This window comes from Canis lupus, chromosome 4, assembly GCF_011100685.1.
Source record: "Canis lupus familiaris isolate Mischka breed German Shepherd chromosome 4, alternate assembly UU_Cfam_GSD_1.0, whole genome shotgun sequence".
Lineage (NCBI taxonomy): Eukaryota > Metazoa > Chordata > Mammalia > Carnivora > Canidae > Canis > Canis lupus.
In genome coordinates, this window is record NC_049225.1 from 8548633 (window position 1) to 8564444 (window position 15812).

Here is a 15812-nt window from a genome sequence, read left to right on the forward strand (position 1 = left end):
AACCACAAAAAAAAAATAAGTGTTGGATGTAGAGAAACTGAACCCTTGCATACTACACTGGTGGGAATGTAAAATGGTGCACTCACTGTGGAAGACAATTTGATGTTCCTCAAAAAATTAAAATTAAAATTACCATATAACCCAGCCATTCTACTTATGGTATATACCTAGAAGAATTTAAAGCAGAGACTCAAACGGATGTTTGTACACCTCTGTTCATAGCGGTATTATTCATAATGGTCAAAAGGTAGAAGCAACCAAATGTCCACTGACAGATACATGATAAACAAAATGTGGTCTATACACCCAGTCAAATATGATTCAGCCTTTAGGAAGAAAATTCTGAAACATGGTGCAACATATGACCTGGGGCTGGGGAGAGAGTTGAATGAGGAGTTAGTGTTGAATGGGGATAGAATTTCAGTTTTGCATGATGAAAAGTAGGCGGGGTTCTGGGGATGGAAAGTGGTGAGGGCTGCAGAACAATGTGAATGTACTTAATACCACTAAACTATATGCTTAAACATGGCTAAGACAGCAAGTTTTAGGTTTTGTATATTTTACTGTAATTTAAAAATATGTTAAAAAAAAGTTAGATCTATTTATTGACCTTAGAGACAACCACTGATACATTATCAAATAAAAAAAGGCATGGCAGGTCATACATATTGGTGGTATTTCATTTTTCAAACCTAAACTAAAAACCCTACGTGCATACATACTTGTTTAGGTCTATGTAGCGAAGCACAGGACAGAAAGACCTAATCCAGACTCTTGAACATTGGGGTCGGATGAAAGAAAGGAGAGGGTATTTTCATCCTCATCTTCAAATACTTCAGTAACTGTTAAAATTATGTCAGTGAATATTTTCATTTTTATAATTAAAACAAAAGAGGAGAAAAACAATACGTACCCATTCCTGCTGCTATGACTGGTACAGGTAAATCATAGTTGTATAAAAGAAAAGACAACATCAGAAAGTCAATGTAACTTCGATGACTGGGCAGCAGAACAACTGGATGCTCCTGGATAGCTCGTTGTAGCTTTAAAATAAATGTTACATTTTGAGTAATTTCAGTTTTCATATCATTAAAATCACATGTCACATCAGAAAACGGAAGAATGTACATATGTACAGAGGGAATACTGAAGATGTTTTTCTGCCTCCCCGACTACATACAGAAAACTTATTTCAGAGTTCTAATTAAATAACCTCACATAATGCAAGAACATTAAAAATATAAATTTTATAGATCACTATAATAGTGATGATCACTAATGTATTATTTGGGTACCATATAATTTTTAAAAGATGTATTTATTTAGAGAGAGAGCAAGTAGAGGAGGAGAGGAAGAGAGAATCTTAAGCAGATTCTGTGCTGAGCAGAGTGGGGCTCAATCTCACGACCCTGACATAACAACCTGAGCCGAAAATAAGAGTCAGACGTTTAACTGACTGTGCCACCCAGGCATCCCTAGTTAAGCATTTTACATACTAAGTATTTTACATGCATTGTTTAATACCACAATTTGTAAATAAGGCCTAAGCATTAGGTTCCTCATTTGTGACATGGTCACACATCTGATTCATGGCCAAGCTAGGAATGGACCTGAAGTGTGCCTGATTTTAAAAGTTAGCTGTCGTCACTCACTGAGCTAGACTGGTTGTGTGTATAAGAGAAAACAAAGTGTCTCTTAGGTGTATTAATAAAAACAAACCTGAAACAGTAAGACAAATGAGAGGTATGGTGTTTCTCTAGCCATACACTGGACTCACCGCCAGGAAGAATGGGTGCCCCACAGTTGGAAGGAATTTGAGCTTCCAGATATATTTTGTAGGCTGTCAGCCTCAAAAATACTCCCCAGGATTAATGGACTGTTTTTTATTTTTTTTTTAAGATTTATTTATTCATGAGAGACACGGGGGGAAGGGGGGGGGGCAAAGACAGAGGCAGAGGGAGAAGCAGGCTCCATGCAGAGAGTCCGATGTGGGACTCAATCCCGGGATTCCAGGATCACACCCTGAGCCAAAGGCAGATGCTTAACTGCTGAGCCACCCAGGCATCTGTTGTTGTTGTTGTTGTTGTTTTTTCAATCTAACTATAATTCACCAAGGCAAGGTAATCTGAGATCAGTTAAGGAGACATGGTCGGTCAACATTCTCTGGATGGCTGTACCAAAAATTCTCTGACAGAGATATGGAGAGTGAGTCAGCAATCTAGAGAATAGTTACTGCAGGAAAAAGGAAGAACACTTGAAAGTCAAGTAAATGAATAAAACCAAACATTAAAAGACATGGAGAGGAAGGCCAATGAAGATAAGAGCTCCTTAGTACGAGGAAAAACAATATTAAGAAACATAAATGAGGGCAGCCCTGGTGGCGCAGTGGTTTGGCGCCGCCTGCAGATTGGGGTGTGATCCTGGAGACCTGGGATCCAGTCCCACGTCGGGCTCCCTGCGTGGAGCCTGCTTCTCCCTCTGCCCGTGTCTCTGCCTCTCTCTCTCTCTCTCTCTCTCTGTCTATGAATAAATAAATAAAATCTTTTTTTAAAAAAGAAAAAGAAACATAAATGAAGGGCGCCTAGGTGGCTCAGTCTTTAAGCAGCTGACTCTTGATTTCAGCTCAGGTCATGATCTCAAGGTCATGAGATAGAGCTGAGTATGGAGTCTGATTAAGATTCTCCCTCTCTCGGGGATCCCTGGGTGGTGCAGCGGTTTGGCGCCTGCCTTTGGTCCAGGGCACAATCCTGGAGACCCGGGATCGAATCCCACGTCAGGCTCCCGGTGCATGGAGCCTGCTTCTCCCTCTGCCTATGTCTCTGCCTCTCTCTCCTCTGTGTGACTATCATAAATAAATAAAAATTAAAAAAAAAAAAAAGATTCTCCCTCTCTCTTTCCCTCTCCCGCTGCCCTTTATCCCCACCCTACCCCATGTGCTCTCACTCTCAAAAAAATTTTTAAAAATGAATAAAAATAGGAAAAGCTCTTCCTTTTGGAAGAGAGGAGACTATAACACTCCTGTTAAATCACTCCTGAATACTGGATTTAGAAAAATCACCATTTGACAATCATTAGGGTAATAACTGGTTCAGGCAAAAATCATCAGCTGAGGGGCACCTGGGGAGCTCACTCAATTGAGCATCTGACTCTTGATTTCGGCCCAGGTCATGATCTTGGGGTCCTGGGATCAAGCCCCACATCAGGCTCAGCACTCACTGAGGAGTCTGCTTGAGGTTCTCTCTCTCTCTCTCCCTCCCCATCTCCCCCACCGCCTATTAGTTCTCTCTAAAATAAATAAATCTTAAAAAAAAAAAAATCATCAGTCGATGTGAAAACTCATGGAAGAAACTATGATGGAAACCAGGACCCTGAACCATCCTTAGATAGTATCTCTACATACAACACTTACTCATTACCAATGGAAATACAGTAACTTTACGGTGGAGAAACCTGGCTGATACCACCTTAACCAGATGATGAAAGTGACCACCACCATAAGGGGACAGGCAGCCACCATGCGCTCCTTGATCTATTGCACTGAGGTTACAATGTTGCTTCCTGCCCAAATCACACAACCTGAGTCTAATACTAAGAAAATATCACTCAAATCCAAATCAAGGTACATTCTAAAATAACTGGTCTGTTTTTTTTTTCAAAACTAATATGAAATACAAAGATTAAGGAACTGTTTTGAACTAAGAGTCTAAGGAGATATGGAAGCTGAATATAACATATGATGTAGGATTTCTTTTGCTATACAAGATATAACTGGGGCAATCGATGCGATATGAATGATGACCGTACTACTGTGTATTTGTGTTCTATCAACATCAATTTGCTTACTTTAATAAATGCGCCATAAGGGAACGTCCTTGTTTATGGAAAAGACACAGCAGAGTATTGAGGAAACAATAAAAGAAGTGTTGTAGAGGGATCCAGGTAGATCATATACAGAAATTCCCAGTATTACTTCTGTAACTTAACAGACACGTGATGTTAGGTTAGTCTGTAAGTCTAGGCAGACCCTTGTCCACCTGGCCTGGATGCCTGCTGATGAGGGCTACTCATTTAGTGCAGAGTAACGTGTCTCTGTGTTGATTATATCGTGAGAGGTAGAAGAGACTGCTTTCAAACAAGCAATACTCACTTTCTGAATACCTTCTTCATTTACACAAACTTTTGAGAAAATTTGTTTGAATATTTTGCTCAGAGCAAAGGCAAAAAACCGAATGGCTCCCAGGCGCAGTTTGTGGCTCATCTCATCCAAAATCTCACACACTTCCTCTCGGAGGACATCGATGGATTTAGGAGATTCCTTGGAAAGCTAAAAGGAAAAGGAAAGCAGGGATACATCTCTGAAGAAAAGCCACCAGAACTCTAATCACTCAAACTGGTATGACTAGGTCCAAACAGACCAACATTATATAGCTCAAAAATGCTATGTTTTCATCTTCATTTCAGTTGAAATAATTTATATTCTGACATAACCCAGTAGATAAACGATCCTATTTAGACAACTTCAAAGACTGGAAATTCAAAGAGAATAGGCTTTCTAGGATAGCATCTCATTTTTCCATTTGATTTGTCAATAAGCTTACAACCAAATTCTCTAAAATAAGTTGTTGCCCATGAACTAGTGTCCTAGCATATATACTTAGCAGTTTCTTTCAGCAGATTGTCACAGCACTTCATCTGCTTGTTCCATGCTATTACAATGTAATATACAAGGTAAAAATATAAGATTATGTTGAAGTGACCATTCAGACTATATCAGATACACAGGTCACTGGGACAAAACTCTCCAAAGTTATCAAAGGATAACTAGTGAAATCAGTGACCTCACACTGGAACTCTCTTTATTAAAAAAATACACCACATCTTTTTGTAAAGAGAACAAAATGTTGGCTGTGTACTAGGCCTGGGGATAAACAAGTTAGTTTCTGTCCTGAGGAAACCTTAATTTGACCTTTCTAACTTCCCCCTAAAGAAGCAGGTTGAAAAAGAGTGGCGTCTATGTGATAGTATTTATCCTTCGCCAAGGAGAATGTTCTGCTTTAGGGTGAGGCCCAGAAAATGAGAGGGTAGGATGCTGGAGTCCCAGCTTCCAAAATTACATGCAGTGGAAAATCTGCTACTACTGCTGCTGCTTCTTTAATAATTGAGATGAAATTAACATAGCATAAAATTAGCCACTTCAAAATAGTAGCTACTTCACAAATGGATCATCATCCTCACCCCAGCTCCATATTTTATCTTTTTCAGGGAAATAGAGGAATCAGTGGATTGGTGGTAAGGATGGATTTCAGGAAACAAGCCTAGGAAAGGGAGTACACTTGGAAAACCATCAAAATAATTCAAGCCGGAGACAGAAAAGGCCCCCCAAAAGGTAATAATAGGTGCAGAAGGGAAGGGGAAGGGCAGTGAGATGCTCAGTTGTTTCAGGCAATAGAATGGACCATGGGGCCATCCTGAAATTGAGGATAGAGACCAGGGATAGAAGGCACTGTGGTATAGGGGTTGAGAAGGCAGGTATACTGATTTTGAGGTGTTTGTGAAACATATAAATTAGATGACCTGTAGGGAGTAGGCCAGTTGGATAAGAATTTGAACTCTAATAACCTACTCAACGTTAGAGGTCCTGTTTGGGCATTGTCAGAATATAGATGAAAATGCAACAGGAGGGATCGCTGGGTGGCACAGCGGTTTAGCCCCTGCCTTTGGCCCAGGGCGCGATCCTGGAGACCCCGGATCGAATCCCACGTCGGGCTCCTGGTACATGGAGCCTGCTTCTCCCTCTGCCTCTCTCTCTCTCTGTGTGACTATCATAAATAAATAAAAATTAAAAAAAAAACTTTATAAAAAAAAAAGAAAATGCAACAGGAGTGGAAAAAGTGGTAAAGACAAAGTACAGACTAAAAGGACCCATTGAACTGGGTCACTTGGAGATCCACAATCTTACTGGACCAAGTGCACCAACCTGCTGACAGTAGGAGGTGCCTGGGGGAGGGCAGACTACACCTTTCAGGAGCTGAGAAGAGAAGGGAAAAACGGTGCATTAGGAAGAAGACATGGCCGGGAGGGCCTTCCCCAGCCCGGAAGTATTGATGCCAGGTGGGCCCATGCAAAAGGCTGAAGAGTAGGACACAAGACCCCCGGGGATCTGAAGGAGTCAGACAGATGAAGAATACAAGTGAGCAGGTTGGTCTGTTCAGAAGGAATTGCCTTCCCCAGGAATGGAGGGAAGTACAGAAGCAGAGAATGACCTGATCTCTTATGCTGTGCAACTGGGCTTCTCATTTGCCCAAGAGACCTGTCTGTACTTCCAGATCCTTCTTCCTGGAAACCTAAGATTAGATTAAAAGATGAGCACCAGCTTTATGACTCCTTGTCCCAGTGATGTCCCTTTTCAGTCTGTACTCCATGTCACACACCTGAGTGGTTTCTTAAATGCAGAAATAATCGCATCTTTCCTTGGCAAAAAGCTCTTCAGTAGCTTTTGTGAAAACAAAGGCAGCTTGAGTTGGCAGCAGAGACAAAGAGAGACAAGAGCTGTTGAGGAGAGCAAACTGGTGGCTCCTCATGACTGACAACATAGGATGGAAAAGCAAGAAGCCGAAGATGGCCATCAGATGCTTGCTAAGAGCTTCCAGCAAACAGAGGGGCCATTCTTGGAGATCTGTGCAAAACTGCATGTGACTGGGAGGGGTACGTGTACAGTGGCAGGGCTGGGAGGGTCTCAGAGTTTCATTCATCCTGATTTTGGATTTTCCAAGTAGGTATTCCAGTAAACAGAAAAATATACGTACGACACTCAAAAGAGACCTGGGCTGAAGTAACAGATACTAATACTCATTACATATTGTTATTTATTTATAACATAGTAATAATAATAATATAACAGGGAGACATCAGCATAAGAAAGGTACTTACAATTCTGGTAATAAAACTGCCCAGTGAGTGAGTAGGTAGAATGAGAAGGGATTAGAACAAAATCTTGAGGAACAGCAGCATTTAAAGAGACAGGCAAAGGAAAAGAAGCCCATAAAGACTAGTGAAGAATGCTGAAAAAGATGGGGGGAGGGGGGCCCTGGCTGGCTCAGTTGGAGCATATGACTCTTGATCCTGGGGTTGTAGGTTTGAGCCCCACATTGGGTATAGACATTACTTAAAAAATACAATCTTAAAAAAAAAGATTTGGTGGGTAAGGGAGAGAAAGAAAGGAGGGGGCGTGTGCCAAAAGCTACCAAGGATGTTGACAAGGTTGACTTTAGCCATCAGGGAGGAACCATTCAGTCTTGGAAAGAGCAATTACAGCGGGTTGGAAACTGGATCCCAGTGAGCTGCGTATATATGGAAGGTGACAAAGTACAGCCCCAAGTACAGAAAACATAGCCAACTTCTTCTGTGAGTAGAACAGAAGTGGGAAAGGAAGCACTGAGTCATATGGAGAGGAATATGCCCAAAGGAGGCTGATTTCAGCTGGAAGAGAATAAAGCGAGTTCAGTGACAAACAGTAAAGAGCTAATGAAGAGGAAGAAGCTGAAACACATTTGAAGGGACAGATAGCAGAGCAAAGTCCCTGAAGAGGAGGGAGCAGAGGAAATTCAGAGCAAAGGAGTAGGGGAGAATTGAACTCCCAGAGGAGAAAGGGCTCCCTGTCCCTCTGTAACAGGAGCGAAGACGACAATGATGGGAATCAGATGTACCTATATTAGTAGCTTGATCACAGAGTTGTCGTATAATGGTTTATATTTTCTTTGTGAAGTAGGAAGAAATGTCACTTGTTGAGGGTGAAAAGAGGAGGAGGCTGTAGACTCAGAAAGAATAGGGCAGACACGGACACTACCATTTTGGAGAACAGGAGAGAGTTCACTGGGGAAACAGGGAATTCCTGGGTAACGCAGAGGGCCCAGTGTGTTGCCCAATTCTGAGTTTATAATTCCAAACTACCTGCATTATGTGATTTTTTTTTTTTTTCTCAGCAGCACAGCCAAGTTTGAGAAATGCTGGCTTACATCAGTCACACTTAATCTGGCTGTGTATTAGTTATTTGGGGAGCTTTTGGAGGAGGGGGGAAGGAGGAGAAAGGGGGACAAAGAGGAGGAGGTAGGGAGGAAAAGGGGTGGGGGTAGGGAGGGCTAATAGTCTCTCTAAAACAAATCATGACAGATCAAACCAAAAAGATTAGGAGCATAGGTTATATGTTCAAATCAGAAACAAAACAAAACAAAACAAAACAAAACAGTAGGGATAAAGAACTTCTCTGAGGCCGTAGGCCTGACTAAATTCCATTTCAAAATCAATGGAGGGGCACTTAGGCTCAGTTGGTTCAAGTGTCTGCCTTTGGCTCAAGACATGATCCAGGGGTCCTGGGATCGAGCCCTGTGTCGTGTTCCCTGCTCGACAGGGGAGTATGCTTCTCTCCCTCTGCCCTTGCTCATGTGCTCTCTCTCGTTCACTGTAATAAATAAACAAAATCTTAAAAAAAAAAAAAAAAAAGTCAATGGAGCACAATGTCTACAGGTAAATCTCAAGGCCTGGGAACACCTGGACAACGTGACAGGGAGGGCCAGCCGTCAGGAAGCTGTCATGGTGCCCACTGAATACCTCTATCATGATGTCTTCAAATGACAGCAACCAGACCTCAGCTTCTCTCCCAAGCCCATTCCCTCTCCTAGATCCTGAATCTCAGTGAGCTCTTCTGTCATCTTCTCTCTCTCTTGTCCTTCCCTTCATTCACCCAACTGGTCATAAATAAGGTCTACTCTACCTCTGAATTTTTTTTTCTTTCTCTTTTCTTTTTTCTTTCTTTCTTTCTTTCTTTCTTTCTTTCTTTCTTTCTTTCTTTTCTTTTCTTTTCTTTCTTTCGTTCGTTCTTTTTTTTTTTTTTTAAGAGAGGGAGTGAGGAAGGATGGGAGAGGGGCAGAGGAAGACAGAGACCTTAAGCAGGCTCTATGCTCAGCACAGAGCCTGACACAGGGCTCAATCTCAGAACTCTGAGATCATGACCTAAGCCAAAATCTAGACTTGGATACGTAACCGATTGAGCCACCCAGGTGCCCCTACCTCTTAAATTCTTAAATCTGTCCATCTCTATTTCTACAACCACCATTTAGGCAACTGTCATCCCATAAAGGGATTATTGCAAGAGCATCATAACCAGACTTCCTGTTTCCATTTGTTGCAGAATGGTGTTTCTAAAACATCAAATGGTGTTTCTAAAACATCTCAACAGAGGGCAGCCCAGGTGGCTCAACAGTTTAGCACCGCTTTCGGCCCAGGGCATGATCCTGGAGTCCCAGGATCGAGACCCACGTCAGGCTCCCTGCATGGAGCCCGCTTCTCCCTTTGCCTGTGTCTCTACCTCTCTCTCTCTGTTTCTCATGAACAAATAAATAAATAAAATCTTATAAAAAATACAATAAAGCATCAACAGAGAAGGTCATACTCCAACCTGAAACCTTGCAGTGGCTTTGCACTGTATGTAGGATAAAATCAAATTCCTCTGGAAGATTTATAAAACCCTTTGTGATGTGGCCCCTGCTTGGCTCTCTAGTCTCAATTCTCACCATTACCTGTTCTTTGCTCTCTTTGGTCTGATACCGAACTGCTTTGGTACTGTGAATATGCATGTTCTTTAGTTGTTAAAATATGCCTGTGGTTCCCAAACTTTGCTATACTTTGGAACCAACTTTTTTTTTTTTTTGAGAGAGAAAATCCAAGTGAGGGTAGGGTAAGGTGGGGAGAGGGAGAAAGAGAACCTTAAGCAGATGACATGCCAAGCACGGGGTTCAACGCAGGGCTTGATCTCACGACCCTGAGATCCTGACCCGAGCTGAAACCAAGAGTCAGGTGCTTAACCAATTGAGCCACCCAGACACCCCTTGATTGGGTTTCTTTAAAAACTACTACTAGGGCCATCAGGGAAATACAAATCAAAACTACAATGAGATACCACCTCACACCAGTGAGAATGGGGAAAATTAACAAGGCAGGAAACCACAAATGTTGGAGGGGATGCGGAGAAAAGGGAACCCTCTTACACTGTTGGTGGGAATGTGAACTGGTGCAGCCACTCTGGAAAACTGTGTGGAGGTTCCTCAAACAGTTAAAAATATACCTGCCCTACGACCCAGCAATTGCACTGTTGGGGATTTACCCCAAAGATACAAATGCAATGAAACGCCGGGACACCTGCACCCCGATGTTTCTAGCAGCAATGGCCACGATAGCCAAACTGTGGAAGGAGCCTCGGTGTCCAACGAAAGATGAATGGATAAAGAAGATGTGGTTTATGTATACAATGGAATATTACTCAGCTATTAGAAATGACAAATACCCACCATTTGCTGCAACGTGGATGGAACTGGAGGGTATTATGCTGAGTGAAGTAAGTCAGTCGGAGAAGGACAAACATTATATGTTCTCATTCATTTGGGGAATATAAATAATAGTGAAAGGGAATATAAGGGAAGGGAGAAGAAATGTGTGGGAAATATCAGAAAGGGAGACAGAACATAAAGACTGCTAACTCTGGGAAACGAACTAGGGGTGGTAGAAGGGGAGGAGGGCGGGGGGTGGGAGTGAATGGGTGACGGGCACTGGGTGTTATTCTGTATGTTAGTAAATTGAACACCAATAAAAAAAAAATAAATTAAAAAAAAAAAAACAAAAAACTACTACTAGGACGTCTGGCTCCTTCCCCCTGATAGTCTGATTTAATTCATATGAGGGTGAGATCTATGTACAGGGATTCTTGGAAGTTTCTCCAGCAATTTTAATGTGAAGTGAGGTTTAACCATGGGGAAAAAGTCATTTGCTCTGCTAGGAATACTTCTTTACCCACTTCATCTGAAAAAGCCCTAACCATCTTTTTGGCATCACTTAAAAAAAATCACTTTCCTAGTTCCCTACACAAAAGTATTTGCCCTATAAGTAATTAATGCCCCTGTACACTGGACTCTTACTAGCATGTCATGTATCATATTTCATTGTAATTGACAACATAACTGTCATCATTCCCTGTCAGACAACAGCTGTCCCTTGAACAACATGGGGGTGGGGTGCCGATCCCCCATGTGACTGAAAATCCACACGTAACTTTTGACTCCCCCCAAACTTAATAGCCTACTGTTGACTGACAGCCTTCCTGATTAACACAGTTGATTCATATGTATTTTCAATGTTATATGTATGATATACTGTATTCTCACAATAAAATAAGCCAGATAAAGCATTTTTAAGAAAACTATAAGGAAATCACATTTACAGTACCATACTGTATTTATTGAAAAAAAAAATCGATGTGTGAGTGGACCTGTGCAGTTCATTCCTGTGTTGTTCCTTGTTGACAATGAACAAACCTGGCTGGGGTTGAAGAGGGAATCACTTACCTGTTTAATGACATAATGAACCTCTTCAGAATTGAGAACACTACATTTAATATCACTTGGTTTGCAAGGAGTAATTCCCTTATAGACAAGAGGTGTGTAGCACTTCATTGCAAATTTCAAGTCACTGACATGCCTCCTCTCCTCTAAAATATCTTCAAATTCATCCCATTTTTTGAGCTCCTTCTGTGGGTAAGGCAAATAAAAGAAAGTCATGCACATACTGTAAAGTAAATCAGGAAGGATCGGAGACTACATTACATTAGTAAGGTTTCATCTTTGCCAACATTTTTATGCTATGGCATATGAACAAGAGCAGAGTGCACTGAAAATAGGCTTTCCTATACTAAGAGGAGAAATGTAATGAAAATTGGGGTCAATAAATTGATACTGAGTTATCATGATATTTTATTATTTCTGCTTGCAATCAATCTTTGTAAAGCCAGGACCCCTCTGGGAAAGTTAACAAAGGATAATAAAGATTGAGACATTAAGCTCTAGAATAATCTAATCAACTTTATAGTCAATTTTATCTGATCAATTTTATCAAGCACAATGATAAATTTGCCTCTTCTACTTAGCTTTAAAAATTAAAGCATAAAATAGAAATTCAAAATGATGTCAAATCAAATAAAACTACATGGGTTTTATAAATATAAGGAAAATTTCCTTATATTTCCTTATAAATTTAAGAAAAATTCACTTAAGAAAAAAAGTGTCCTCCTAGAAGCTACTGGTGAGCAGTCTGATTTGCTATTCCAAGCACTATTCCTTAATATGGAAACGATCCTCACAACAAAGGGGAAACCAAGGTATGGAGAGGCAAAATAACTCACTTGGGGTTCCTCAGCTCGCCAAGGGCAGAGACATGTTTCAAACTCAAGCCTTATGGCTTCATAGACCTTGCTCCTAACCACTACCCTATACCACTCACCATGTTAATTATGGAAAGTTTGGAAACATATAAGTAAATATACATTGCTCACAATTTTACACCCCAGGAATAACTACTCTTTACCACTCCTTAGTTTCTTTTTTTTCATTCACAGCTACACAAATACATAGCTTTTATTCAAAATGTGGACCATACAAAATACAGTTTATCTTGCCTAAGTATGTTATGGGCATTTTCCTGTATTAATAATTGGCTTAAAACATTTTAGTGGATGCATTTTATGTGCCCTAGCTTCTTCAAATACCTTTTTTCCTTGGTGGATTGAAGGGCTAAGGTTTAGACTTTACCCTCTTGTAGGACTGCTGCTGAGATGGCAGGGATGCCTGGGTCATGCATGGTCCTGCCACATCCCTCTACAGGCTGTAATGAGGAGCCAAAAGCCACATACATCCTTTCTCCCTGGCTTCCATGGGTTTTGCTGACACAACGGTGTCTTCTCTTCAGTGTTGGGCAGACCCTAGGAACTTACATCTTTCCTGCATGTTGTGCGAGCAGCTGTCAACTTACTAGGGGAAAAATGCTTAGCAATTCTGGGGCACTCAAATAGCAATTAGGTCATTTTTACTTCTTTACTTTATCTTAAACGATACAAAGTTTAATCAAAACGATTCTGATAAAATGTTTTAAAGGCAAAAAAAAAAAAAGTATTTTTCTGATTACCAAAGTGATATATGTTCATTATAAAAATCTGGAAGACACAGTAAAGCACAAAGAAAACTAAAATCACCTGTCATCTGATGACCCAGGGCCCATTTTAGTGAACATATTCCCTCCCCTGACACACATACATTTTGAATTGCCACATGATTTTTCCACTTCATGTTATAAACGCTCCCCTTTAAGTTTCTTCCACTATATTTTTAACAAGAGACATTCGAATTATTTTTCATGCATTGCTATTATGAATGCAACAACATTTCTTCTGAATTTCAATATCAAACCCTGCTTTTTTTTAGAGATTTTATTTATTTATTCATGAAAGACACAGAGAGAGGCAGAGACATAGGGAGAAGCAGGCTCCCTGTGGGGAATCTGATGCGGGATTCGATCCCAGGACCCAGGGATCACAACCTGAGCTGAAGGTGGATGCTCAACCACTGAGCCACCCAGGTGCCCTCCTGCTCTCTTTCTACTTTTCAAATTCCTAAACGCCCCCAGCAGCCTGACACCATTCTCAAGGACTCCCTCTTTCCCCTCTTCCAATCCTCCTGAAATTTTCCTACTTTGGTTTTTCATTCATGACTCTTGGCACAGCAGAAGATCCACCTCATTTTTCTAAACTAGCGATTTTCAACTTGGGAGGAAAAGTTCCAACCAAAACTAAAACATGTCTTCCTTCCTCCTACTTCTCTTGATGTTAACATCTCCAGCCCTCTTGTCTGTGTGAACAGTACTGAATCCTCGCACCAACTCAACTGGTTTTAGGTACTAATTATACATGCTGTTGAATCTCCTGCTCTGTTCTCCCATGTGAACTCCTGATGGACACATTTAGTGTAAACACTTCATCTTTGGCCTTTCCAAAACTGAACTTCTTTCTCCTCTGCACAGTCTTACAACCTGTTTTTTTTTTTTCCAGGCATCTCAACAACTGCTGTACCATGTATAATCCTTTGCCTTATTCTAGATCCTTCCTCCCTGATCCTTACATGTGATCCATCTAATACCGTGCAGGTGGCCTTCAAGGACAGAACAGGTCTATTCCTCGGTCATAAGTCCAGCCTCTGTACTTTATCACTATAGCCTCCTCACTGGTCTCTTTGCCCCTTTGAACCAACCCACCAGGCTGCCATGTGCTCTTTTCAAAACACAATTCTGACCAAATCGTTCCCTGCTTAAAATAATTGAATGACTTCCCCACCTCCTTCAGAATTAAGACCTAAGCCACTTCTGGTATCAGACAAGAAACTCTGACCTGACCTGTCCTTCCCTTTCTAGATTCACTGGCCCCCACGCTCAATAGCAAATGATTTGCATTTCCCCAACACAATCCATTGTTGACTCGCTTCTAGGCCTTGGTGCATGCTCAACTCTGGGCCCCAAAGGCCTTTTCATTCCTCTGTCATCCTTGCTCAGCCATCACTCTGCTGTGGAACCCTCCTTGAGATGCCCACAGGGAATGACTCCGCTGTCCTCATTGGAAAATCTTTACCTACTACCTATAGCTATTAGGGTGTGTATTCATAGCTCTGCAATCAATCACAAGTCTGTCTCCCTAAAATGCAATTATCTTGAAGATGGGAAACACATGTCCTCCTTCTATTTCTCAACATAGAGCTGTGCTTGGAATATAGCATAATTGAACAACTAAATGCTGAAGTAACAAAATGATAACAAATGTTAAGCTAAGAACATGACTAAGCATAATGAGAATATAAACAGCAGAGCATTTAGGAGTTTCAACATAAAAAGGGTAGCATCTAAAACATGTGAAATATTCAAACATGAACATTTTTATGCCCACATACATAGAGAATATATAAGGGAAAAGCTTCTCACTGATGGAATTCTGGTGTAAAACTGCAACATACCATACTCTTGGTTATAAGTTTCAAGAACTTTCTCCAATTTCACATTTCTCATTAGTAAAATAATAGTTTATGTAGACTCAGACTTGGTACAATGCAACAAACTATCATTATAAATTATATAATTTTAGGAATGAAAGGGGACTCAAAGACTTTCTACTTAGTGGTCCTGGGAGTGGAAAGTGAAAAGGATCAGAATCAGCTGGGGAGATAAAGATATACTATATGTATCAACATACAGGCATGTATAACATACTTATAAATATACTTTATATCATAAATATATAAAATACTTATAAATAAGTATACATGTATATACATATGCACGAAGATGGGGGAGGGGGGAGGAGGAAGAGATAGAGAAAGACCCTTCCCCACTGTTCACCTGGAAATATTTAGCCATTAACCACAGCTACTGTTTATCTCTGTGTCCAATTGCCTCAACCTTGACTGAACTTAACATCTCCTTTGAGTCTTGACTGAGTCAAGTCATCTCCTTTGAGTCAAGACAGCACCTATATACTTTGTTAGCTTGGATTGGTATCTCCCCTACTAGACTGTAAACTTGTCTGTGTAGGTAATGTGTCTTCTATGTTTTTGTATTCCCATTTCCTAATAGGAATTCAATCATTATAGAATGAAAAAGTAAATTACTGACTAAAGCCACTTCCTGAACCCTACTGATGATGGCTCCCCAATATTCACAGGCTAAAAGCTCAAACTTCTCTCAATCTGGTTCTAAGCCGATGTCTAATCCAGCAGTTTTTAAGCCAGGTTGCACATGAGAGTAACCTGGTCACTTTAAAAATATACTGATGCTCAGGTCCCCACATAGTGTTTTGTTGTTGTTGTTGTTGTTGTTTTTTTAAAGTAGGCTCCACACCCTGAGGCCAGGACCTAAGATAAAAAGTTGGACACTAGGGGCACCTGGGTGGCTCA

General features: G+C 40.9%; 1 protein-coding gene across 4 annotated transcripts in view; it reads right to left on the reverse strand.

Moving 5' to 3' along the window:
* Nucleotides 1–15812, reverse strand: part of GNPAT (glyceronephosphate O-acyltransferase) — a 35132-nt gene that overhangs the window by 13831 nt on the left and 5489 nt on the right. For 3 of the 4 annotated variants that reach the window (XM_038533917.1, XM_038533916.1, XM_038533919.1), the window contains exons 2-4: nt 11394–11576; nt 4148–4324; nt 914–1043 (exon numbers count right to left, since the gene is read on the reverse strand). In XM_038533917.1, coding sequence (XP_038389845.1) covers nt 914–1043; nt 4148–4324; nt 11394–11576 — 490 coding nt within the window. The remainder of the gene's footprint in view (nt 1–913; nt 1044–4147; nt 4325–11393; nt 11577–15812) is intronic. The other variant, XM_038533918.1, reaches the window with a different exon arrangement.